Genomic DNA, 26613 nt, shown 5'->3' on the forward strand with positions numbered 1-26613 from the left:
AAGGGGGGGCTCAAGTTTCGTTATGCCACTGGGGAGTAAAAGTAACGTTCAAATGACGTGTGATGGCTCTTCCACTACCCTGGCCTTTTGGTGAATTGACGTTCATGCACCAGGGTTTAAACGATACCCTCTGTGATTAAAATATCTGTCTGTTTTTAGGAACTGCAGAACTTAGCTTCGTTTAGTTGTACCTGTTTAATGGATATGAAATGTTCATTTTCCTTAATTTCGCTTCAGCAGTTGTGTTTGTGCTTTTTGTTCTTTTAGCTGAATACAAAACCCGGTCGGTGTGTGAGAACGACGAGCTTAAACTGCACTGCATCGAGTCGCGCTCCCTTAACATTTACTCCGCGGTGTATGGCCGACTGGCATATGAGAGGAATAACTGCTCGACCAACGCAGACTGCGCTGCCCAGTTCGGTAAGGTACCATCCTGAGAACACCTCCCTTTTGTAGAAACATAGATTGAGAACTATATTTTGAATTAAATGTCATTGAAAAACAATTTTATCAAAAGGTTTTTATGAGAAAGTTTGTGGCTGAAAACCAAATAAGACCAGGATGCACCGCCCTTTACATCCAACCATTACTTTGAGTACCATTACTTCAACGAAGGCATCCCTTAGAGCCTCTGTTGAGTGAAGATGCACTCAGGCCCAACACTGCAGCGACCGAAGGTAGAATAGAAAATGTTCAAGTCGGAGTAAGAGTGACTCTTCGATGGCCAGGTTCCAAAGTCAAAGTAAGGCTTGTGGAAGTTAAAGTGGTCAACATCTGAAGTTTAAGGCAAGGGGTCGAGCAACCACGGCAAAACAAAACAATGAACCAAAATATCTTCTAAAAAGCAGAATATTTGATTTTAGCCACTTATCTTTGCTGTAAAATCGACTTCAAAACATCATAGAATAACAAAACTCAGTTCCAGAGAAGTTATGAAAAAATGTGAAATTAAAAGCACATTTGCCTTTTTTCAAGAGGCAAGGTGTTACAATATTGTTTCAACAAAAGTGTAATATAAACAGGAAAAAAACTGTTTTCGAGCATGCTGTTTTCAAATAAAAGTGTTCAACCAACCCCACGGAAATGGTTGAGAGTGGGCGATTTAGGCATGATCTGTCATGAAAGTTTATGTACACTCACAAACTTCTGAGATTATTGGCATTCACAAAGTATGATTTATTTGATTTTTCCCTCTGTGGAAACGGTCGAAGAGTTGTTTTAGAAAAGGCCTGGAGCAACTCCCCTTTCAAGGTGGGAAGGGCAACAGATAATCTCCAAACTTGGAAGAGAAGGGCTTTCTGTATAGGAAATTGTTTACCTCATAAGAAAAAGTAAATACAATTTCAATTGCACATTGAACTGCATTTCCTCTGGGCAGAATTGTATACTTTGTACAATCCTGGGCACATCACATGACTTTCCCAAAAATTCGCCTGGAAACTTGCACCAGGTGCAGCTTTCCATGTATACTATTGGGAATGTTTGTGAATTCCCATAGGTAGTATACTTGCACTGTCTGTGGACGTCAGGGGAACTGAAAACTCTCCACTTTTTACGTATTTGTGTTTATAGTTAGGATGTCTACATGGAGGCCAGACCTTTGCCAACATTGTAGGAATAAAACCAGCTTTAGAGGCCATCCAAAATGTCTACATTTTGCAGGGGCCCAGAAGGATATAGAATCAACTCCAACTGGGATTTTCCCTTCTAATTGTCAGGCGTCCCACAATGAGACCCTCAGAATCACCAGAAGCCGAATAGGCTGTGTTGATCTGTTTTTGCCCTATAACCCGCATAGATGATGCTTACAACAGCTCTAAAGTATCCCTCGACTTGCACTGTTTGCTCACTTCAATTAAATCACATGATAAAAAGTCCCAGATTAAAATTGTTTGTAAATGAAAACTAAGGCACAGATGTTCTGTTATGTATAGTGAGTACTCCTGTGACGCCAAGTGACGCAAATGACAGCACAAGTCATACACAGCCATTTTATGCTATTTTGCATAGTGTGAAACCTCCGATATTCTATGCAAAGGAGGGGGGCCGGGGGTAATGGGCCAGGAACTGCGGACAGACCACTAGGATTCCACGCAAATCGAGATCTACTGAAGACACCTCCTGACTTTGTGTGTAATTCTATCGCCAAATAAAATCAGGTACACACAGCGGGGAAGCTGGATATCTCATGAAATGACCACGTGTTCTAGTAATTTATGCACAGTTCCCTTTGGGTAGTTGTGTGCATGTTGAAACTTGAGCTACAGGGAGCTCAGATGTCACGGAAGAACCACCAACTTGCCTTGCACTGCATTATTTGTACGAGTGGGGCCGATGACATCATCAGTACACAATTCTTATTAAATATAGCGCTATCTCTCATTCATGCACTGCAGCACTTTGGATGTTCCCGCAGCGCTAATGCACCCCATTTTAAGTAATTCGGGGCCTCATGACTGTAAAGATAATGTGCTGTTTTTATGAAGTCCGCTGGGGCACTAACCTTAACCTAAGAAAGCATATAAGGGCTGAACTTACTTGTGTATTTTGCTATATTTATTGTAATATTTAAAACAATTCTGTTACTACAATGTAGTCTTTTTCATTTCCTGTTTCATTTCTTATTGTGCCAAGAAGTAAGCCCATAGAGGCACTTTACAACTAGAAATGAATTATTGGAAGCTTTGAATATGCCATGCGTTATGAATAGAAAATAAAGTGAAGGATTCAGCAAAGGTTTCATGTGCACCTTTGTGACATTCAGGAACTGATAACTTGCAGTTCCCTAGTTTGGTTTTAACAGGGCCAATATTTAACACATTATGATGACCGAAGTCATCCAGATGCATTGGTAAACTGGACTGTGCTATCTTGTGTTGATTTGTAGAGTTCACTCCTGGTATACAGGTGCTGAACAGGTACGTATCCTAGGACTGCTGTGATTGGCTAGTTGAAGAGTCCAGTCTTTCAGAACTCGAAATGTGAGGAAGAGGCCGCCCCATCTTTTAGGATCAGTGTATGAATAGGCCTGACCGTGATCTGTTCTTCTGTATACGTGGGCTGGTGGAAGGTGCTGAGGTAAGCAGGGCCTAGGTTATGGAGATTTTCAACAGAGTGTGGAAGCAGTGTGAACTGTGCTATTTTGTTTATAGTGAGCGAGTGGAGCTCCTTGAGGAAAGGTGTAATATGGGCACCGCATGGGAGGTAGACTATAAGTCTAGCCGCTGAGCTTTAGACAATTTGTAGTCTGCTGGTTAGCTGTTTATTGTTTCCTGCATATATTGTGTTCCCGTAATCCCGTTTGCTGGTGACAAGAGCATGGTTGATGGTTTTCCTGGTGTGGTTGGGAAGCCCCTTGAAAATCTTCCTCACTAGATTCAGGGTGTGATAGCAAGAGGCTGTGACTCCATTGACTTGAGGGGTCATGTTCAGTTTGTTATCAATGATGATTCCAAGGTTCCTGGCATGCGTGTTAGATGTAGGTGTCGGTCCAAGTTCAGCTGGTCACCAGGTGGAGTCATGGTGAGGTGTTGTGGGCAAAGATTATCACTTCTGTCTTGTTAGTGTAAGACAGTCAGATTTCATCCACTTTGCAATTTCTTTTATACAGGATGTGAAATTTTTTCTTGTGTTTGGGGATTTATCAGAGAGCGAGAGTATCAGCTGAGTGTCATCAGCGTAGGAGAGAATGTTGATTCTGTGATTACGGACAACGTTAATGAGTGGAATCCTATGTTTGAATAGCATGGGGGCAAGGAAAGAGCCTTAGGGAACTCTGCAGATGAGGTTGTGTGCCTTCGAGGAGTAATGAGGGATCTGATCGCTTAAGTTCGTCCCATAAGAAAAGAACAGAGCCCTCGTAGACTGGAGCATTGGATCACGAACTTGCAAAGGTGTCTGATGAGGATGGGGTGAGAAACAGTGGTGAAGGCTGTCAAGAGGTCTAACAGGAATTGTGGTGCAGGGTCCCCTCTGTCCAGGATCATGCTGATGCTGTTGGTAGCAGTGATGACAGCTGTTTCAGTGCTGTGGTTTGTCATGAATCCTGATTGTTTTGTATCACAGAGATGGTGATTGTTAAGGTGTTTAGTGGGATGCTGGTTGACAAGCTTTCCAAGGACCTTGACTAGGTAAGGCAGGAGGGAGATAGGTCAATAATTATGGATTGTGGAGGGGCTCGCAGAGGGTTTCTTAAAAAGAAGTGTGTGGCATGCTTCCAAGAGTCCAGAAAAATGGTTGTGTTGATGGAGGCATTGAGTATCAACATCAGAGTTTAGCTGATCAGACAGAGTCCCTTGTTGAAGGCATAGTGGGGCAGGGGCTAATGTGGGGCCTAAGTGGGTGTATTTCATGGTGGTTGCGGTTTCATCTGTGGTGAAGGCTGGCCAAGCTGTTAGTGTTTGTCCATTTGTCTTGTTTGGGAGTTGCTCGGCTAGAGTGATGATGTCTGGTTGTGAATTAAGGTTGCTGTAAATGGTGGTGATTTTGTTGTTGAAGAATTCAAAGCATCTGTCACAAAGGTCTTGTTAGGTGGGTCAAGTTTCTGGTGACACCTGGGGGAAGTGACGTCCTTGACAATGGCTAAGATTTCCTTCTTGTTCAAGCAGAGGGCGATGTGTTCTGCAGTGGCTGAGCATTTGATGCTTTGGATCAGGTGGTAGTAGCATCGTAGTGTGGATTTAAAAGTGTTCTTTGTCCATTCTATTTAGGGTGGTTCTCCGTTTGTGTTATAAATATTTCCAGTGACACTTGGTCAGTCTAGGTTCTTCTGTATATCAGCTAACTTGTAGTCTGAATCTTTTCGTGGCGTTGTTAGTCATTCTTGGGCCCTCTATTTTGGCATAGTTTTATATTTTACATTTTACACGTTTTATCTGACATCACTTTTAGCAGTGACATTTTACATATTTAGGCTTGCACAATATTATGCCAAGAATACATTGTACATGCCGACTGTTTTTAGTTAGCCTTTCTTGACATGTAATCCATACACTCTGTTCAAGGCTAGGAACGCAGCACAAATGATCCTAGTGCTTGGATTGCCCGTTCATATACAGCTTCTAACATCTAGACATATCATTGCATCAGAGCTGTGCCCCTAATACAGTTTTGCTTTAATTATATAAACAATGCACTTACCTGGGGCAGGGGTCAGAGGAGCGCTCCAGCCATTACTATTCTCGAACGAATGCTGTGTCCAACATGCAGCCTTGTTGATGCTGATCTTTCATCTGGCAGAGAAGGATTGCCAACTCCACTCTAGGCCGGCACCCTGGTCCACCTTTCCAGGTATGGGGCTCTCAGGCTATACTATTAGATCGGGCAGAGAGTACACCCGCTATGCTCTCAGATTGTAGATAGAGTTAGGTAGAAACATGTAGGTCAAAGATCATCATGGTTGGACTGCTATTCTGGTTACAATGCTTTGTTTCATCTGCCTCATTATCGCAGCTCATTCTTTCTATGCAAGAATACAATTATTTCAATAAATGTTTGAAAACCTTTATTTGTATCTTTCTTGTGTTTACCCTGGGCAAGCATGAGTAGACAACTAAAAAGGTAAGATCTGTTCCATGAGTTTCTTGGGAGTCAGTATGTTATGTTTGAGGTTGCTGTAATCCTCTGTTACCCTAGGAAGGTTTGGGGTTCAGGTGAGGCACTGGGAGCTAGGTAGGAATTGGGTAGTTGTTACTGAGGTGTAGAAGGACTCAGTCCCCTTGTCCTGAAGTTCTATCACCCTTATAAGTAGTCCTACATTTTAGTGGAAACTGTATGACAGAGGCATTCCATTTGAGTGCAGCTAGTTTGTTAGCACAATCAGTGATACAGTTGATATTTTCTATGGCATCCAGCAGGTTGTTGCATGCTTGGGTTGGTGTGAGGAGAGGCTGGAGATACAGTCTGCGTCAGTGATTCTTTTCCAGTTTTGGCTTGCAAATTTGATGGACGTTGTTCTGTGGTGGTGGTGTGGGACAGGGATGTTGAAGCTGATCAGAGGCTTGCGATTGTGTGAAGTTGTTGAGGGAGGTGAAGATGGGGTTGTAGGATGTATTTAGCAGCGTGAGTGGGCCAGGAGACGTGTTGAATGAGATCTAGTTTGCCCAGATTCTCTATGAGGGCTGTTGAATAAAGGTTGGTGTGGTTTTCGATGTGCAAGTTAAGGTCTACAAGGTCAATTAAGGCTTTGGCGTTGATAAAGAGTGGGGCAATGAAGACTGATATGCCATTGGCAAAGTTGGCAATGGGTATTGGGGAGACTGTATATTAGGGTGCAGTGTGAAGTTGGCTGTGATGTGAAGTTTGAAGGAGAGGTGTCCCATGTAGCTGGTGGTGGACCTGTGATGATGTCCCTGTGAAGGACAAACACCATTGTTGGTAGTAAGTACATGTAGAAACCTAACAGAAAGCCCGTCCTACTGCATTATCTATGGGTAACAAACCTCTAGAAATTCAGCTAAGGGATAAATGTATTATCACAGAGTAGTTTGAGTGTTATGCGACCCAGAATGTTGAATGTCACACAGTTGTATTTTTGTTTTACCTTAACTTTGTTCTTTGTTAAGTTAAGCACTCTGAAGTGGTCTTTTGCCAATTTATGTCTTTAAGCGAGTCATCTTGAATTTCTTTGCATGATTCACCTTCACTGCTTGCCATGGTGGACCACTAGAGGAGGGAGAATTCCCTGTTAGATTCCACAAAGGATCTAACATTGATTTTGTTATCTTTTAGATTGCTGGTCTCATTCTGCATTAGAAGTACTATCGAAGCAGTGCTACGGCAAGCAGAGGTGTAAGATCACAGTCAATGACCAGCATTTTGGGAGTCCATGTCTTCCTGGAGTGAAGAAATATCTTACAGTTAACTATGCCTGTGGTAAGAAATGTGCTTGATTCTAGTTTTGATCCTAGTGAAGGCAATTATTAACTTTCTTATCCTACAAAAACATTGTAAGTGAACTAGCATAAAATTCCTAAACATTCACGGTTTGCAACATCAATTTCGTAATTTTACAAAATCTGATCGAGGGTTAGTGGTAAAACAGTGTTCATTAAGAGACCTAATGAAAGTAATCAGATCTGACATTTGAAGGTTCACAGCCAGTGTGTGCATCAAGGAAAATAGATGTTGCAGGTACTTATTCAGAAAGTCATCAGGGTCATGATTGAAGAAATCAAGAAGGTTTTGTCAGATAACAAGCAAACCAAAAGGGCAGACAGGCCCTGTTGTTGATCTCTTGCCTCTAGCTACCCCCTATGCCTAGAACTGACACTGGGAATCAAGGACTCTGGAGAAATAGGGGAACAAAACAAGAGAGGTGTTTAGGATAATTAGATGCTGGCCACTGGATGAGGAAAGCTGGGCATGGGATATGTAACATCTTTGAGTGCATCAGGATATGCACTCTTGTTCTGTCAAGAGACAAAGAAACGAGCAGAGAATGTATTTAACTAGGTCCAGGACAGCGGTGAGACTCTGATAGAATGCATCTCAGTGGGACACAAATTAAAAAATACACAAGCACCAACAATTGAGAATGAAAAGAGGGATCAACGGAAAACACAAGGAAGGTGCACAGCAGAGGTTGGCTGTCTGTGAAAGGCACAAGAGCAAGGTAGGGCCTTCAACATGTAATGTTGTGAGGCACAGAATGAATGGAACTCTTGCCTCAAATAGTGCCACAGCTTCTCATTCCCAGAAGAGGAAACGTATGCTGAATTGTATCAGCAGAGCACAATGTTTTTTTTCTCCAGAATCCAATATACCTTTTTTCAGAATCCAATATAGCTGGTTCACATGGAGACAGGATCAGTTATAGAATCTGTCTACGCATGACCCCTCATGGTTCCCAAGGGTTCCCCTCATGGTTCCCCAGGCCACCAGAGTCTCCAAACCCCAGTACTCTTCTGCCTCACAGCAGAACCTTTACTGTGCAGTACTCCAGGTAAATGGCTATATGTGTAACATGATATCTACACCACGAGTCAGGGGAACCAAACATACTCTTCCTGACCACCTTAGTCTGTATTCCAACAGACTTGTAGGAACATGATTAAGGAGGACACCTGGATTTGGATGAACCATTAATCACAAGGCAGCCCTAGTCCAAACTTTATACGTCGAAATGCTACCACTCACACTCAGGATGAGTTAACAAAGATCTCAGGGCTTTTGCTGACCAAGAACGGTTGTATATAAAAGGGCACTCAAAATGACCTGATCAAGTGAACAAGATTCGTTCTCCTCTTGGAATAAATTCACACACAGCACAAATATAACAGTAAAAACAAACAATAATCTGATCTAGTGCAAAATATTGTCAAATGAACTAGTAGGAAAGGTCTCAAGAAAAACACCAATGACATCTACATCAGTTCCAAGGATGAAATATGGGTGCACAATGACATTTTCCACCTGGCACTCAACTTACATCCAAATAACCTTGTTTTATATTTCAGTTTGGGATGTGGTCAAAACAAGGGGTGCATCTCAATTATAGTGAAGTATATCCCTGGCTCTTAGTTTAACCTATGCATTAAAAATAGCGAAGATGAATGCAGGTAGACTGCTTCCACCATGCTCACTGTAGGTTTGAGAGGGTACAACTCAACAGGGAGAGAAATCAGCAGTGCTTAATTTTACATTAGCAATTTCTTTTCTGGACAAATGCCACAAAGTGGCAGCTGTAATGTTCAGCCTAGAACACTGTTGATTTGCTCCCAGCCAGGTTTCGAAGAAGGCCCACTGCACATTTAAAAGCGAGGAAGCAAAACATGTTGATGTAATATTTAGACTAACACTAATTTTGATAGGGTGATTAGACCTTGTGGAGCTGCTTTTTTTTTTATAAAGAACACCAAGCAATGAATAAAATGGCCTCATCTCCTTGCTTTAAGATGCCAGGCTGGAGATAAAAACGTTATGTTGATTTTTATAGAGGACAGAAAGATTGGACATGAAGGAGTTTTGCTTAGAAATATATTTATGATGTGTATTTTTGTTATCTTCAAGTATCAAGTCTTTTCAGTGGATGTTGTCAATTGCAGTGAATGATCAGTGCTATTTGCTATGTTAGTGTACATGTGCCAAGCTCCACTCTTAGAAACTACTGTTTTGGTACCTGGAGGTGCACTTACCCAGCTAAATTTCAGTTTGCTTTAACCTAAGCATATGGTCCCTAAATTACTGAACACTTGCCTTTGCAAGAACAATGGTTTACTTGTTCAAGGAGTCCTAACAAAGCTGTTTCTGTTATTTGGTCGTAGGTTTCGTGTGATAACCTGTCCTCAAACTCCTTTGAACATAGAAGGTATGATGTAACTATTAAAACAACTGGTACTAGTTTCAAAAGAATGTTTGAAACTAGGACCTAAAGCACACTTGACACAGATGATAGGAATTCTTCGAAGCCTACTGATCAACGTTACACTTGTTATTGAATCATTATTAATCAGTGTTCTGGTGGGTGTTTTTGCTAGTCACCTACATGCAATATGCACAGTTCTGAGAGTGCGTTTTGTGACATCCTTTATTTTTAGTAGCATAAATGAACTGAAGGATTGAGGATTTAGGGGCTCATTCTTACTTTGGCGGGCGGCGGAGGCCGCCCGCCAAAGTAACCCCGTCAGAACACCGCATCGCGGTCGAAAGACCGCTGCGGGGATTCTGAGATTTGCCCTGGGCTGGCGGGCGGCCGCCAAAAGGCTGCCCGCCAGCCCAGGGCAAATCAACCTTCCCACGAGGACGCCGGCTCAGAATTGAGCCGGCGTAGTGGGAAGGTGCGACGGGTGCAGTGGCACCCGTCGCGTATTTCAGTGTCTGCATAGCAGACACTGAAATACTTTGCGGGCCCCCAGGGGCCCCGCGGCACCCCCTACTGCCATCCTGTTCATGGCGGGTTTCCCGCCATGAACAGGATGGCGGTAGGGGGTGTCTGAATCCCCATGGCGGCGGAGCGTGCTCCGCTGCCATGGAGGATTCCCCCGAGCTGCGGAAAGTCGGCGGGAGACCGCCGACTTTCTGCTTCTGACCGCGGCTGAACCGCCGCGGTCAGAATGCTCGAGGGAGCACCGCCAGCCTGTCGGCGGTGCTCCCGTGGTCGGTGACCCTGGCGGTCACCGGCCGCCAGGGTCAGAATGACCCCCTTAGTCTGCCTGACTGTCCAGGCATTCCATCCCACAGGCAGTGTGGCATACATCTCGCTGGGCTGCTGTTATGGTCTAAATGCATTATCCTTTGCAATTAATGAATAACAGATCTGATTTGAGTGCATGCGCACTTCCATTGATGTGCAGTACTACACATATGCACTACATAATTTTTGATTCCTGTATATGCAATCCCTGCCTGGACAATACCCAACAAAGAAAGTGGATAGAAGTTTTCGCCTTGAACGTCTCCTTCTAATTCCAGTTCCTGACAGATCCTTTATGACTTTGTGTGTTGATTGAGGATGGGAGGTTGACAGTTTCTCTCACTACAGCTATAACCTCATGTGACTGACGTCACCCGTGCCAGCTGTGTATCTAGTGGCAGAATAACTCAGCCATAGTTAAAATCTGCTACAGTCATGTGATGCTGGAAAGTGATGTGACTTTGTTCAAGTACATACTTGAATTCCTTCTGAAGTTGTTAGAATGTACAGATAGATAGTAATTAAACAATCCCTTGAGAAATAAATCTCTTACGTTTTAACTTAACTATGTGGCCAGTGATCAACACTGATTCTGCCTAAAACAAAGAAATGCTCTACTGCACTGAGTCATTAGTGAAATCCGTAAATAATACATACAAATAAAGAAAAATATTCTTCAAACACATACACAAATGATTTAATATGTTATGTAATTCACAAACGAATATAAAAAAAAATCTAAATAAAAAAAACATTTTAATGAAAAGGTTGGAACTTTACTAAATTCAACTGAGGCCACCCATCGTCCATCCTATATTTTATTTGATGCATTTGCACTGCTATCACTAATCAATCTGAGAACAACAATTTAATTTTTAGCTTCAAAATTTAAATTCTTTCACATTTACGGGACGTTTCAAATTTTTCAGTTTAACATATTGTCTCTTTATTTATATTATATACACTGGTGCGCTATGTGGAATATTGCCCTTTGTATAATTGATGTCTCATCATGGTGTGAATGGGTGCACAATCCAGTAACAGTCTGTAAATATATAGTTCCAAGGCAACTCTTCAAGCACCTGGCTAGGTCCAAGGCAAACCTACAAACACCTTCTGGTTATGAAGAACTGCATCCCAGTATGGAATAAAACATATCCCAGCTATTCTTGTTAAACAGTTGAACATTTGAACAAGCATCTTAGATTGCCTTTCCCAGCTATCCCCTGCATTAGACCCTTAAGGGAAGTGTAGCCCTTAGGTGAAAAGTGAGATTATTTATTTAGTACATCAGGGGGTTGAGCAGTGGTAGGTATGGCAAGTAATGTAACTATATATCTGTGAAAATCTCTAGAAGAAGGACAATGGGTCTGGTTGAGAGTCGTTATGACACAGAGTCAAGTACATGTGTTAGCTTACAAGTGCCTCGCCTGAGAGCTCAATTGCTGCAGGTTTTGCAATACGAGACTTATGCTGGTCTAGGTTGCTGGGAGGAGCGTCCATCTGTTAACTCCTCACCAATCTCCTTCAACGGGACAGGACTTTGTTTAGGGTTAAGGAGTCTCACGGGGCACAGAATTCCAGGGCATAGACCTTAAGGAGGATGAGAAAGGACGCATCCTGTAATTCACTGGCTCATAAGGACATACATTCTAGGACTGTTGGGTCCTGTTGGTTTAACGTGCAGCCATACAACAGGCTTGTCCAGTGTTTGTACTTTAACTGATCTACAAAAAATACAGTTGAATTGCAAAGCTGAAATGGGCTTGTATATGGACTCTATTTCAGTTTGGGTCTTTGCGTTTTGTGCCTCCAGGGGTATGGTTTGGGTAAATCTGCTGGACATGCATAAACATATATGCATACCTGTCACAGATCCTAAACACAGACTGCAGAGTTGTAGTATTTTAACAAGTGATGTTACTTCTTGAGTAGATGTGTGCATATCGCGATTCAAGGGTACCAATTTTTAAAATGTTTTGTGGTCGTGCGTACAATGTTAACTCATAGCCTACATTTTAGAATCATTTTTTCTGTCTTGACAGTTTTAGCAGATCTACAAGCATGGCTGCGTCAGGGAGGAATAAATATGACTTCCCCAGAAATGCATATATTACTTGATCAGCTATTGTGTACACACAATTGCACCAAGGATTCCAGAATGTTGTAATGCATCTCTCTGTAGACCTACGAACAGTTTTGAGCATGCCATAAAGTGTAATTTGTTGAGGGTTTTCACCTTATGTTACTGTATGATTATGGACTTGTACATATTTAAAAGTGTTCCTGCTGTGAATTTAATGCAAGTTTCAATAATGCTATTCTCCCTTCCGTGCTGAGCGATTTGCTGATGCAAAGTCAAATAAGTTAAATAAAAAAGCACAAGTCAAAGTCTCCAAGTCAGTGTTATTAAAGCTCCATGAAGGGATGTTTTGAAACTGAAACCCTTGCTTAGTGGGGCCATGGCCCACGACATGTAGCCTTACCTTAGAAACTCATCAATATGCAAACAGCTGGGACTGAAGATCTGTGTAATGTGTTGACTTCATTGGGGAGGGAGCAGGGCTTTATCTGACCACAAGTGTTGTAATTAGGAATTTGTAAAATGTTGAAAATTTGATTTTTATGATGTGATACACATGTTCCTTGCATGTGCCAGGTATGCAGTATTGACCCATCACTGACCACATGCTGAGGCTGAGCAAGACACCAGGAGTGTGATGATATCATACATGTGAGGGTTCATGGTGAAGGACATGCCTTAACAAGTTCACTAGAGAGTGGCCAAGTGTTACGTACAGAGGGGTGCTTTGAATCATGTTGTGGTATGCTAAGTTATGTTAGGTCATGTCTTGCATGTATGGGGTATATGTGAAGTACTGGTATGCGTTAGCCTCTTGACACTATAGGACTATTACAACCTAGTAACATGTCATGTCATGTATGGGGTATTTGTGAAGCACTGGCACTCATTAGCTTCTTGACACTATGGAACTAACACAACCTAGTAACAACATGTGGTTATAGACATTTATTGATTAAAAAGTCAGGCTATCAATTGTTGTGTTAAGGTTCCAGATCTAAGGGATAGAGGTAGTGCGTTCCAAAGCTTTGCAGCAGGTACCTTTGTCACCACAGGAGGCTGTTTTTGATCTCGAGACAGAGAGAAGGAATGAGTTTGTGCCATACAGCTAGCCAGTGAATGGATCTTAACATGGCTCCACCTGGCGTACCACCCCAAAGATGAGCTTCTGCGTTTTGCACAAGTTGAAGATGCTAGATATGTATGTTAGATGAAGCCAAGTACACTAAATTATCATAGTCTAGTCTTGACTGGATCAGTACATTAACAATCGATATATGGAAGTGAGCTTCCAGAAAAGGGAGAATTAGAAATTTGAGCCGAAGGACTCAATTGTTTGCTGACTTTGCCACCTGAAGTTCCAATAGCAGTGAAGAGTGAAGGTGGATCCCTAAACTGCTTACAGCATTAACAGGACTAGAACAAGGGCCCACTGATAGGGCTAGAATCTCTTGTTTCATTGCTCAGTAATGAGGGGCTAAGCTAAGCAGGACCTCGGTTTTCTTGAGAATTGAGCTTCAGAGAATGGTAGGAAATTCATCACTAAGTGATTGCCAGGAAATTGCTTGGTTTTTCATGGTGTCAGTTTGATGTACAAGTATTCTGACATCACGAGATGGTGAATATGATCTGCGTATCATCTATGTGCATCTAGGGTTTGTGTACTTGTAATACAGTATGTTCTGTGATGTAAATAAGCTACAACAAGGACTGATGCACAACTAAACTCACATTTCATTGAGTCTGGATGCTCAGGAAACAATAACAGAGTTCTGTTTCTCTGAGACAGCCCCTAAATTAAATAACTTTTGGTAATGGTTCAGCATAAGGCAGATGCTCTCCTCATCAGGCACATTGGAACATCTTGAAATCTAAAGCACAGTGACTTGAATCCTCAAACTCGGTTGGTTCAACAAATAAATGCATGCTTTGGTGTTTATATCGTACAAACCTAACTAGGAAGAAATGGAGTGCTGAAAATGATTTGGGGGAAGAGTGTATATCAATTACGGATCACAAAAATATAATTCACACATTACATTCTACATATTTAGGTACCGGGAGATTAAGTGATGTGCCTAGAATCACACAATGTGGAGGCTGGGTTTCAAACCTGAACCCCCAGGTTTCACAATTGGAAGCGCTAGCCACCTTGCCACACAGTATATCAATATGATTCAAGCTCCCCAAAAGATTAACGTTTATTGCATTTTCTCAGTGCTTTAAATGTCCGGTACTGTCCGGTACTGAGTACCAGCACTTTTTTTATTTAGATAGGGAGAGTACCGGCATATCTCAAGAAAAATGTAATACTTTTAATTGGAGAGTACCGGCACTTCTCGGAAACAAGCGGGTACTCTGGCACTGAGTACCTGCACTTTATTTTTTCCATTCCAAGCACTGCCTATACACAACACTAACCACCTACGGGGCCATAGTAGTAAGTGGGGTGAATATTCCCCTAAATTGCATTAATAGGGCGGTGTGCAATTTCTACTTAAATGGTCAAGTCTGTACTGTATGCAGCTTAATCCTTTGCATCCTGGTTTTGGTTAAACATCTTTTGCTTAAAACAAATAAACGTGAAAAAAATGGCATGCCATATAGCCCATACGCAGATGTGCAGAGTATATTATGCCATATATTATCATTGTTGAGGTAGGGGAGGGACATTGTGCCCCACCTTTGCATTTCATGAGCCCCATATATATATTTCCACTAAAAAACTGTTAGAAACCGAGTTATGGTCTGACTTATATGTGCAAATCACTTAAATTCACAACTTATGGTTTGCAACGCATACCATGCGCTCCATTAGTCTTGTCGATATGTTTCACTCATTGCCATATGCAAATGGATGTGTGGAGCATGGCGGAAGATGCGACGATGAATGTGACTCAAAACTGATGCAAATGAATTTAGTTGCAAAAAATGAAATATATTCACATAAATCTGCTGAAGGGATGATGGTGATTTTGCTTGATGTAGGATGAGTTAACTCCTTAACAATTTTGCATACTTCGCTTGTAGTATTAGTACTTAATGTAATGCGTGAATCTTAGAATTCTGCTAAAACTTGTTTCACTAGTCTTCTATAATTCTTAATGGCTTGACTATAAAAGGCTCAGCTAGCCGGGTGACATCTTTAATTGTACGTACGTTTTTAGCTTCTCTAGGACCATCAGAATACCAATGGGCCAAAGGTGTCTTTTAAAAAGATGTGACTTTCCTTAACGGTAGAATCTTATGTGATGCCTCCAAAATGTATACAGGGAGTGCAGAATTATTATGCAAGTTGTATTTTTGAGGATTAATTTTATTATTGAACAACAACCATGTTCTCAATGAACCCAAAAAACTCATTAATATCAAAACTGAATATTTTTGGAAGTAGTTTTTAGTTTGTTTTTAGTTTTAGCTATGTTAGGGGGATATCTGTGTGTGCAGGTGACTATCACTGTGCATAATTATTAGGCAACTTAACAAAAAAAAATATATACCCATTTCAATTATTTATCATTACCAGTGAAACCAATATAACATCTCAACATTCACAAATATAAATTTCTGACATTCAAAAACAAAACAAAAACAAATCAGTGACCAATATAGCCACCTTTCTTTGCAAGGACACTCAAAAGCCTGCCATCCATGGATTCTGTCAGTGTTTTGATCTGTTCACCATCAACATTGCGTGCAGCAGCAACCACAGCCTCCCAGACACTGTTCAGAGAGGTGTACTGTTTTCCCTCCTTGTAAATCTCACATTTGATGATGGACCACAGGTTCTCAATGGGGTTCAGATCAGGTGAACAAGGAGGCCATGTCATTAGATTTCCTTCTTTTATACCCTTTCTTGCCAGCCACGCTGTGGAGTACTTGGACGCGTGTGATGGAGCATTGTCCTGCATGAAAATCATGTTTTTCTTGAAGGATGCAGACTTCTTCCTGTACCACTGCTTGAAGAAGGTGTCTTCCAGGAACTGGCAGTAGGACTGGGAGTTGAGCTTGACTCCATCCTCAACCCGAAAAGGCCCCACAAGCTCATCTTTGATGATACCAGCCCAAACCAGTACTCTACCTCCACCTTGCTGGCGTCTGAGTCGGACTGGAGCTCTCTGCCCTTTACCAATCCAGCCACGGGCCCATCCATCTGGCCCATCAAGACTCACTCTCATTTCATCAGTCCATAAAACCTTAGAAAAATCAGTCTTGAGATATTTCTTGGCCCAGTCTTGACGTTTCAGCTTGTGTGTCTTGTTCAGTGGTGGTCGTCTTTCAGCCTTTCTTACCTTGGCCATGTCTCTGAGTATTGCACACCTTGTGCTTTTGGGCACTCCAGTGATGTTGCAGCTCTGAAATGTGGCCAAACTGGTGGCAAGTGGCATTGTGGCATCGTGGCAGCTGCACGCTTGACTTTTCTCAGTTCATGGGCAGTTATTTTGCGCCTTGGTTTTTCCACACGCTTCTTGCGACCCTGTTGACTATTTTGAATGAAACGCTTGATTGTTCGATGATCACGCTTCAGAATCTTTGCAATTTTAAGAGTGCTGCATCCCTCTGCAAGATATCTCACTATTTTTGACTTTTCTGAGCCTGTCAAGTCCTTCTTTTGACCCATTTTGCCAAAGGAAAGGAAGTTGCCTAATAATTATGCACACCTGATATAGGGTGTTGATGTCATTAGACCACACCCCTTCTCATTACAGAGATGCACATCACCTAATATGCTTAATTGGTAGTAGGCTTTCGAGCCTATACAGCTTGGAGTAAGACAACATGCATAAAGAGGATGATCTGGTCAAAATACTCATTTGCCTAATAATTCTGCACTCCCTGTATGTTACACCTATATGCCCACACTCATCCACCTAACACACACCCAGCACACACATATCATACACCCACGCACCAGCATCCAAACCACATCCACATACACAACTTTCAACCATCCCCTTTCCCTCCACTCCCAAACGTCTTACCCATGACCTACCCATTCCCCCTCATTCCTCCATGAGATTTCCCTCTTCCCACCCCCTAGTCCAGTCCCTGTTCCTCCCAAAGGCCCTGCTACCCTTGCCAGACCCCTGCCTTTGACCTTCCTGACCTCCTCTGGACTGCGCCATGCCCCGCAGACAGCAGTCTGCAGTGCTGCCACAACAGGCACACCTGCCCCTCACACCTCCAGCCCTGGTAGCACTCCATCTGGGTCCCCTGATGTTGTGGCCTCCACCACCATCCCATAAAAGAAGGCAGGAAAGAGGGGCAAGGCTAAGGCATCCCCCCGAAAGCAGGACAGTAAGGAGGGGAAGCCGAAAAAAAGAGTAGGAACCCCCCCTACAAACCCTGATCACCCCCTCACCTCCCCAACCCTGAGGCGCCTACATGTCCCATTGATGCCCCTGCCCTGTGGAGGTCCGCACATTGCAGTCAGGATTCAAGTTGGGCGCTCCTCATACGCCCAGTGTGCCTGGGAGATCTGGACATTCATGCGCTGGCCCGTGTGGCATTTAGTAAATAGTTGTTTTATTTACTTATTTTATATTTCATATTATATTTATCTACAGCTCCAATGTTGGTGTCAGTGCTACATAGCTTGTCCTGCCTTTCCTTGTGCATGTATGTGTGGTGACTGTGCGTTTGTGCGTGTGTGTGGGTACTATGTCCTTACCTCCAGTGTGTGGTAGGCTGGGGTACTTACGGCTGGTGTCTATGTCAGCGTTGCTGGTCCTGGATGTCAATGGCCAGCAGGAGCATTGGAAAGACTTGCAATTTGCGTGCCATGGCGCCTAAGGATGTGCCTGTGTTCCAGAAGGTGGGTGCTTTTTTTTATGTTGTTCGTTTCCGCCATGGTTTTCGCAGCGGTTACACCGCCCCGGAAGTCCTGGCGGTGTGCAACCTCATAATACAGTGGGTGGAAACTGTCTGACCTTCAGCCTGAAGAGGCCTTCCACCGGCAACAGCAGTCCATCCACAATGGCAGTCCGGACGGCAACTTGACTGTGTTCTGCATCTGCAGGTGCCTTCCCAGTACTCGTAATATCTGCGGCGGTGCGACGCCATCTCCACCACGGCGGTCCACTGACCCCCAAACTCGTAATGAGGGCCTAATTTCTCTAAATCAGTTTTCATGGCATGCAGTCTAAGCCTCACTTGGCATTCGAGTTGGCACAAACCATTTGTTAAGACTCAACACTTTCTCCTATTTGGGTGTCGTTTTTGATGGAGCAGGCTCATAGGTACCTAACATTACTCATTGCAGGACAAACTAACTAGGACAGTTGGTTCACTCCTCAGTCTCCCATCTCCACCAAGGAGAAGGGCACTTTCCCCCTTGTTACAGATATATACAACTCAATGTGTCCCTGTGACAGCCTATGGGGCAGAGATTTTGGGTACTGCAAATCGTTCAGCAATACTGGTCGAGGAAAACCACTTTTGTAGGAAAATTCTGTCTGTCCTTCTATCTTCCTCCCATTTTATCTGTCATAGGGAGCTGAATTAGAACACGCCCACCGTTGCTATGGTTATTCATCTTGAAAAGTGACAAGGCATCTCTCTCAAGAGATATTTTTAGTGATTGTCTGGCCTGTGATAAAGGCTCTATTCCACGGATAGGCTACGAAAAGAAATCCTTTAAAGAGACAGGATTATTCCATGCCTCTCTTAAGCCAGACATGAGTGGTAACCTAAATAGAAAGTACGGGCAGGGGTTATTACAAGCCCAGGTGAGACCCAACAGGCTAAATTTGGAAATGTTAAAGCCCACTATAGCAGCTTATTTGTACTTGAGCACCGACAGCTGCCCAACCAATTATCTATTTAACACCTGTGGGCTCTGGGAAGGCTGTTTACTTTTTCGTTTCAGGGAAGATACAATTAAATATCTACTTTGCTTCCCATTGGGTGTCCAGAGAAATCTTGAATCCAACTAGTGCCCCTGCAATGATAGGTCTGGGCAATCAATGATACATTTTACTTTTTTTGTGGTGTTTACAAAAGATTCACTAAAATGTTTTTACTAACTCATATAAGGTTCAGAAATTGTTGGCAGTGTATTCAAGCTTTTGACTTTCTGCAACAATTATCTAATGATGAGACCTGTGTTCATATTATCTCTTTTTTGTGAGCTGCAGTACGATTGTGTAGCTCTATGTATCCTGAATAATTGCCTTTTATCTCCCTGTTTTGACACCTAAATATATATGAATTGTATTACTATTGTATGTTATGTGATTTTTACATAGTAAATTGAAATTGTACCCAAGAAACTATGTAAGCAGCGCTTGCTTTTATCTCATCGTTCCAACACGTGTACATATATGGATTATTATTACTAATGTACTATCCTATGAGATTTTTATAAAGTCAATTGAACTCGTACCTAAGTAACTATGTAAACAGTGCTTGCATTTATTGCTTTTATTGATAATCTTGTGTACCTTTTATGGCTGATTTGGCAACCAAATAAAGTTTATTCTTATCTGATCTGGCACACCAAAACGTAGTTCTTGTATTGGAACATGTGTAGAAAAGGTTTTAATGTACCTGCAACTCCTTTTGAATTCTAACTGATGATATCATTTACTGAAATAAAGCTGAGAGAAGACTTTCGCACCATTCAATTGTGTTATTATGTCAGCAGTGTGCAAACCAGTATGTTTTTCTCTTTCAATCACCTTGTCCACTTGACGCATATCCACTCAAATGTGTACACCTTCTTCACTGTACTTTTTGGTTACTACCACTATGGGAGAAACCCATGGTGTTTGACCAGTAGACCGCTCAATGATATCATGTTTAAGCAGTGATTCAAGTTCCTTTTCAACAGCTGCTTGTAAATTAAATGCAATTTGTCTGTGTCTTTGAGCAACAGGAGGAGCATCATCACTGATATGCAATTGTACTTTCCTAGTTTTAAGTTTTCCTAGCCCATGAAAAAATGAAGGGAACTGACTTCCTATTTCATGATGAGAATTCATGTTGTAGTTCACTAATATCAGTTCCATGTCAGCAACTGTGCTGAAACTTAAGTAGAAAGGCACTTAACGCTGTACCCTGAAGAACTTGAATGGACGCTTGCAGTCTTATCATCTGGTGCTTCATATTCGTTACTAATTAAACTTTACTTTTCAAAGGAGTCAATGCTGCCCATGTGTACACTTTTGTCTTTGATGGCGTCAGTCGTGGTATTGGAGCTAATTCATTGTAGTTCTCCTCAGGCATAATATTTATCAGCTCACTGCTGTCAATGAATAAAAGTATTGCACAACCATTTATTTGCAGTGTAATTTTCTCGTGTTGATTTTTCTTTTACTGGTATTTATCCTCCAATGTGTCCAGTCCAACATGTGCATATTTCTTTGAGGTAAAAATCGGCATTACACACTCATTGTCTTCACTTTCACTTGATACAGGTACTGACAACATTTTCAATGATGATTTAGAATATGATCAACTTTGTTGGGTGTCAATTTGTCTCATCTGATGTTGTCCTTGGCCTTGTGGGTGCGTGTCGAACTTTGCTTCTGGAACCTTCAGTCGAACATTTTGTCTTCTCGTCGTGATGCACTTACTTTTTCTTTCACCTTGCAAACCATCACAAAATTGTTCTCTCTACAACAGCCTTTTCATATCTGTCCGATGGTGGGACATTTACCTTCAATTGGAAATGTCAATCCACATCTGAAACACAACTTCTTTTTCCATGGAGACATCACCTTTTGTCCTTTAACTTTACATTTCTGCTTACTTTGCGTGTTCATGACTGACTCACTTTGGGCACCTCCGGCCTCCATGTCAGCGGCTTGTCGATCAGTACGCTCTTCAGCTCTGACAGCCGTGAAAAATCACTCCAGACTAGAAGTTTCTCTCCGCATTTGCCATCTGAATGAATCTGACAAGCATCCGTCAATAGCTCTGAGATGCATTGCTTCTTCGTCATTAACCTCATTGAATCTTCAGTGTTTTATGAGCGTATCCGGTCTCTCAAAAAATATATCTATGGTTTCACCAATTCCTTCTTGTTCTTGACTGAAAATGTACCTTTTGTAATCTACATTCCTCACTCGATTGAACTTGAGATTTAACGTGTTTTTAATTTAACAGTACGTAACTTCATCAGTGCGCAACAGTTTCTTTATGACTTGATTCTTGAGGAATTTGATAATTTTATTATCTGTTTCTTTTAGCACATCAATGAAATCATCAAATGTCTCCATTCAAGCAGTCCATCTGTTGCCAATATTGTGCTTTTTGGTGGTATCGAAGAGTGGAGGTTGTTTCAGGAAGATGGCAGCATTGTAGCTGTTCACAGGATTGGCTAACACAGAGGCTGGAGTTCTCTCCGGCTCCACCTGGTGATCTTGGTGAATTGGTTCATGCACACCATCTCTGATGTCTTGTGACGTGCTGGCTTCTGGATCATCTTTAGCAGTCTGTGAAGCTGTGCCTCTTTCTTGGTCTCCATAGGAGCCTTTCACTTTCTCGAGACTTCTGGAGTTATGTGGAGCCACCACCCAGCAGCATAGGTGGTGTGCCTCTTTAAGTATTAGACAGATTCGTAAGGACAAACTTGTGCTTCTTGGGTTTCCTTTCCTGACACTGAAGTCAAAAAACTATTTTTTGATGCTCAGATAAATGGAACTACTTTGTGCCTTACTGCCAATCATTCTGCCAGCTAGTGCTCTTTGGTTGACCTCTGCCTTTAGCAGTAGTGCTCTGTATATTGTATCGCTCTATATTGAGTAGTAGTGTGATACCTTTCTGTATGGCCTTGATAGGTATTTCTTGGCCATTGACATGTAGACATTTCAGTAAAGCTTTCTTTATCTTCAGATGCTGCACGCCGAATGGAGTTGCGCTTTGACTCCACATACTCCATCTGTAGATTCAGCACTTCGACGAAAACACACGTGGCATTCACAAGCAGTTTGCTTGGATCACAGAAGAATCACTGTTGATCATCGGGTTACTTATCCCCTATCTTGTCACCAGTTGCAGCATCCTCCCCAGCCTGGGTCCTCGCCAATGAATATGCCACACACGGAGCTTTGAATTACACGTCTTTATTCTTCAGCGTGTAAACGCGAACTCCACATTCTCACTTCATTATGTTATAAAACATACGTCATCACTCCACAGAGTCTTTCAGGATCCAAAAAGGTTCCATGATACATACTTGCAAGACACAACACCGATAGCAGTTTTGCTTACAGTATATAAGACCCAATGTGTCACTGTTGCTACGTTTGATGCATGAGTCTGGGGTTATGCCAAAGTAAACAGCTTAAAGATTGAAGGAATTTGCATCTTTTGCACACTCCTATCTCAACTGGGAGCCAGCTCCCTCCACTTTGTTTGCCATAAGGAGCTAGGACTCACCAATGTTTAAGATGTCATTACGCTTAGACCACTGATGTTGTGGTTGTCAATATGGTACAACCCATGGGCTATTTTCATTCAGCAGGTGATCATGGACTGCCTAAGCTGCGAGCATGGGAAGAGTATTCCATGGCTTTCATATGTTAAAAATTCCTTTTTAACCTTTGAAGGCCATCCTTTTTTCCAACCCTGGTTGTATAAATAAATCAGAAAAATGATGGCTAAAGCGTGTCTTTCTGGATGCTAGATGTTCTCAAGGAGCCTCACGAGAACGTATTTTTTGTTTTTTATTTTCAACCGGTGCATAGCATACCCAAATAGACATTACATAGCAGTATCTTTGCAAAGCTCCTAAACTAAGAACATGTATCAAACATCCACCCTCCCTCCCTCTCCAACCATCCCCAGACACAGAACCCATCTGCACATTGAGCAATCCCTGCTCCCCCGTCCAGCCCGGAGACCTCTCATGTTTCAGTATAATACAATATGGCCCTCTCATTGTCACAGGAGTCCACACTCGACAAGCAGCTACACCTCCAGGGAATAGTACGTCATCCAATCTCCCCATATCTTTTTAAACTTCCAAGGGCATCCTCTATTTTTGTAGGTCACTTTTTCCCCCATCATGAACCCATCCATCCCTCTCCTCCACACATCTACTGATGGGCATGTCTCAGAGCCCCAAAGGCGGGCGATGTCCCTTTTTGCTACCATCAGTCAAAGTCCACAGAGCATGAGCTTTCGTCGGGGCAGGTCAATGTCATTGGGTATTCCCAATAGGGTAAATTTGGGATCCGGGGGAATCTGCGCCGACACCACTCCCTCCATCCCTCTTATCGCCTCGTTCCAGTACTCCTTAATCCTGGGGCATTCCCCTAGTACATGGAAGAAGGATCCAATGTTGCCTCGGCATCTAATACAGTTAGGATGCTGCGCTCTTCCCATCACATGTAGTCGTTGTCTATCATAGTATACCCTATGTAGAATTTTAAACTGGATCAACCTGAGTCTTGACCGGATAGCCACCTCTCTAGGGAACATCAGTGCAGCCTCCCAGTCTATGGGGGTCATTACGACCCTGGCGGTCTGCGGAGAAGCGGCGGTCTTACCACCAACAGGCTGGCGGTAAAAATTTAGAAATTATGACCATGGCGGTTACCGCCATGGTCATCCGCCACTTCTCCGTTCCGCCTGCCAGGGCGGAGACAACCGCTGGGCTGGAGACCTGGGTCCCCAGCCCGGCGGTCGTCACAATACCGCCGGCGGTATTATGACCCGGCTCACCGCCATGGATTTCATGGGGTTTGGAACCGCCATGAAATCCATGGCGGTAAGCACTATCAGTGCCAGGGAATTCCTTCCCTGGCACTGATAGGGGTCTCCCCCCACCCCCACCCCGAGTCCTTCCCCTACACCCCCCACCACCCTTGCCACCCCCCCAAAGGTGGCAGGACCCCCCTCCCCACCCCTTTACCCGACATTACCTCACACATACACACCCAACACGCACTCAGGCACCACCAACACACATACACGCACACACACTAACATACATGCCAACTGCCACACACACAGTCATACACGCACATCCTCATTCAGACATACACGCACACATCCATACAGACATACATACAGACAGACACGCACTCATTGCCAAACCCACAACACCCCCGCATGCATACACGCACTCACACATCTCCTCGACATACATACACGCACACTCCCATGCACGCACACAACACACAACACCCCCCACCCCCCTCCCCTAACGGACGATCAACTTACCTGGTCCGTTGATCCTCCGGGAGGGGACGGGATCCATGGGGGCTGCTCTGTCGCCACCACACCGTCAACAGAACACCGCCACGCCGAATCACAGGACATGATTTGGTGGGCGGTGTTCTGTTGACGTGGCGGTGGAGGTGGAGCAACCTCCACTTCCCCGCCGCCCGCCAGTATGGCTGCTGGAGGCTCTCCGTCCGAAAAAGGACGGAGGGCTGCCAGCAGTCATAATGCGCCGAGCGGAAAACCGCCACCACTGGCGGTCTTCAGCACTGCGATCCCTCGGCGGTCTTGTAAAAAGACCGCCGAGGTCAAAATGACCCCCTTTATCTTCTAGAACCCCCAGCTCCGCTTCCCACCTACTAACCAGGTTTATAAGTGTATTCGGCAGGTTGTTATTAATAGTCTTGTATGTTAGGGATGTTGCTTTAGCGTCTAAGCCGTCCATTAATAATCTACCTTCTAGAGGAGCATAATCAGGTATTCCCTCTCCCGGGAAACCCTCAGCTCTCCATGCATGTCTCAAGCGTGTGTAATGATAGAATTGTGACTTGTTCAGTGCATACTCAGTCTGGGGAGATGCAAAGGACATAGTATCTCCCCCCTCCACCATGTCTCCCACTTTTGAGATACCAATACGATCCCAACACTCAAAGCCTTTCAATTTCCTAATTTCCAGCAGCAAGCCTCCCTCCCATAGAGGGGTTTCCTTGGTGGTACTTTGGTGCCACCCCGTCATCTTAGTAGCTCTGATCCAAGCCTTTAAGGCCACCTGGGTGGCTGGCAAAAGATGCCTGGTCCCCCCCTCCCTCGTATAAGTAGTGTTTACATGATTTCCCTTCCCATTGTATTCTCTCTAGGCGGAAGGTAGGATGATCTCCCGATGCGAATAACCAGTCGTTGACATTCACCAAGTGCGCCGCCCAGTAATATGCCTCTAGGTCAGGGAGAGACAGTCCCCCTGCATAGTGATTGCATTGTAGCGTCTTAAGAGCTATTCTCGGGTGTTTACCTACCCACAAAAAGAGCCGCATATCTCGGTCTATGACCCTGAACAAGCTTGTGGGGATCTGGTAGTATGTGTTCTGTAAAACATAAAGGAACTTTGTAAAGGGATCATTTTAATCATGGCATCCCACCCCATAAGCATGAGAGGCAGAGTTCTCCATCTTCCAAATCAGCCCTGCACTCCCTCATTACCCTCCCAGGTTATGAGCATGGCAGCTGTCAGCCTTATGTGTCATGTAAATACCAAGGTATTTGAAACCATCAGTGGTGCTTTGCAGGCATACCGGGAGAGGGGGGAGCGGTACATCTCCCCACAGAGCATATAGGATTGTCTTGTCCCAATTAATACGATAACCTAAGTGCCGCCCGTATTCCTCAAACAGATGAAAAAGCATTGGCAGGGATATCTCTGGGCGTGCTACATATAAAAGGATATCGTCCGCATATAGAGAAATACGCTCCTCCCCATCTTCCTCCTCTCTCAGTCTGAAACCATGCAGTCCCGGATTAGTACGCATCTTACACGTTAGGGATTCCAGGGTGAGGGCAAACAATAGGGGGGACAGTGGGCATCCCTGCCTCGTGCCCCACGCAATGGGGAAGTCAGAAGAAAGGACCCCATTTACTCTCACTGCCGCGCTGGGTTACAGTAGAGCAGTCGCACCCACTCCCTATATCTCAGACCAAATCCAAATCGTTTTAGGATAGCTTACAGAAAAGGCCAATGCACCACATCAAATGCTTTCTCCACATCCTAGGCTAGAAATACATGGGGGTCCAGGCGGCCCATTATGGTGGTCAGCCAAACATGCGCTCGCCGCAGATTATGCCTCGTGGAAAGTCCCGGCATGAAGCCATTCTGGTCCATTTGAACTAGCGGAGAAATAACGCCTAGTAGACGAGCTGCCAATACTGTGACCAGAACTTTCACTTCCACATTCAGAAGGGATATTGGTCTATATGATGCACATCCACTTGGGCCTCCCCTCCTTATGTATCACTGCTATCTCAGCCCTTCTTTGGTCAATGGCGAGTACTCCTTGTACTCGGGCTTCCAAGAACATATTTAAGAGATGAGGAGCCAGGATTTCGCGGAGGTTCTTAAAGAACTCTGCCGGAAACCTGTTCGGTCCTGGGACTTTGCCTGGTCTAAGCTTTGTCAAGGCGGCTGTGACCTCTTCTAAAGTGATATCTCCCTCCAGCTCTTCTCGCCCCTCCGCTT

The 26613-nt window shown here is 43.6% G+C and overlaps 1 protein-coding gene across 2 annotated transcripts in view; it reads left to right on the forward strand.

The window, feature by feature from the left end:
* The window catches only part of EVA1C (eva-1 homolog C), a 350955-nt gene that overhangs the window by 280837 nt on the left and 43505 nt on the right, over window positions 1–26613 (forward strand). For both annotated transcript variants that reach the window (XM_069204028.1, XM_069204030.1), the window contains exons 4-5: window positions 268–420; window positions 6730–6873. In XM_069204028.1, coding sequence (XP_069060129.1) covers window positions 268–420; window positions 6730–6873 — 297 coding nt within the window. The remainder of the gene's footprint in view (window positions 1–267; window positions 421–6729; window positions 6874–26613) is intronic.

The sequence above is a fragment of the Pleurodeles waltl genome, chromosome 8 (genome assembly GCF_031143425.1).
Source record: "Pleurodeles waltl isolate 20211129_DDA chromosome 8, aPleWal1.hap1.20221129, whole genome shotgun sequence".
Lineage (NCBI taxonomy): Eukaryota > Metazoa > Chordata > Amphibia > Caudata > Salamandridae > Pleurodeles > Pleurodeles waltl.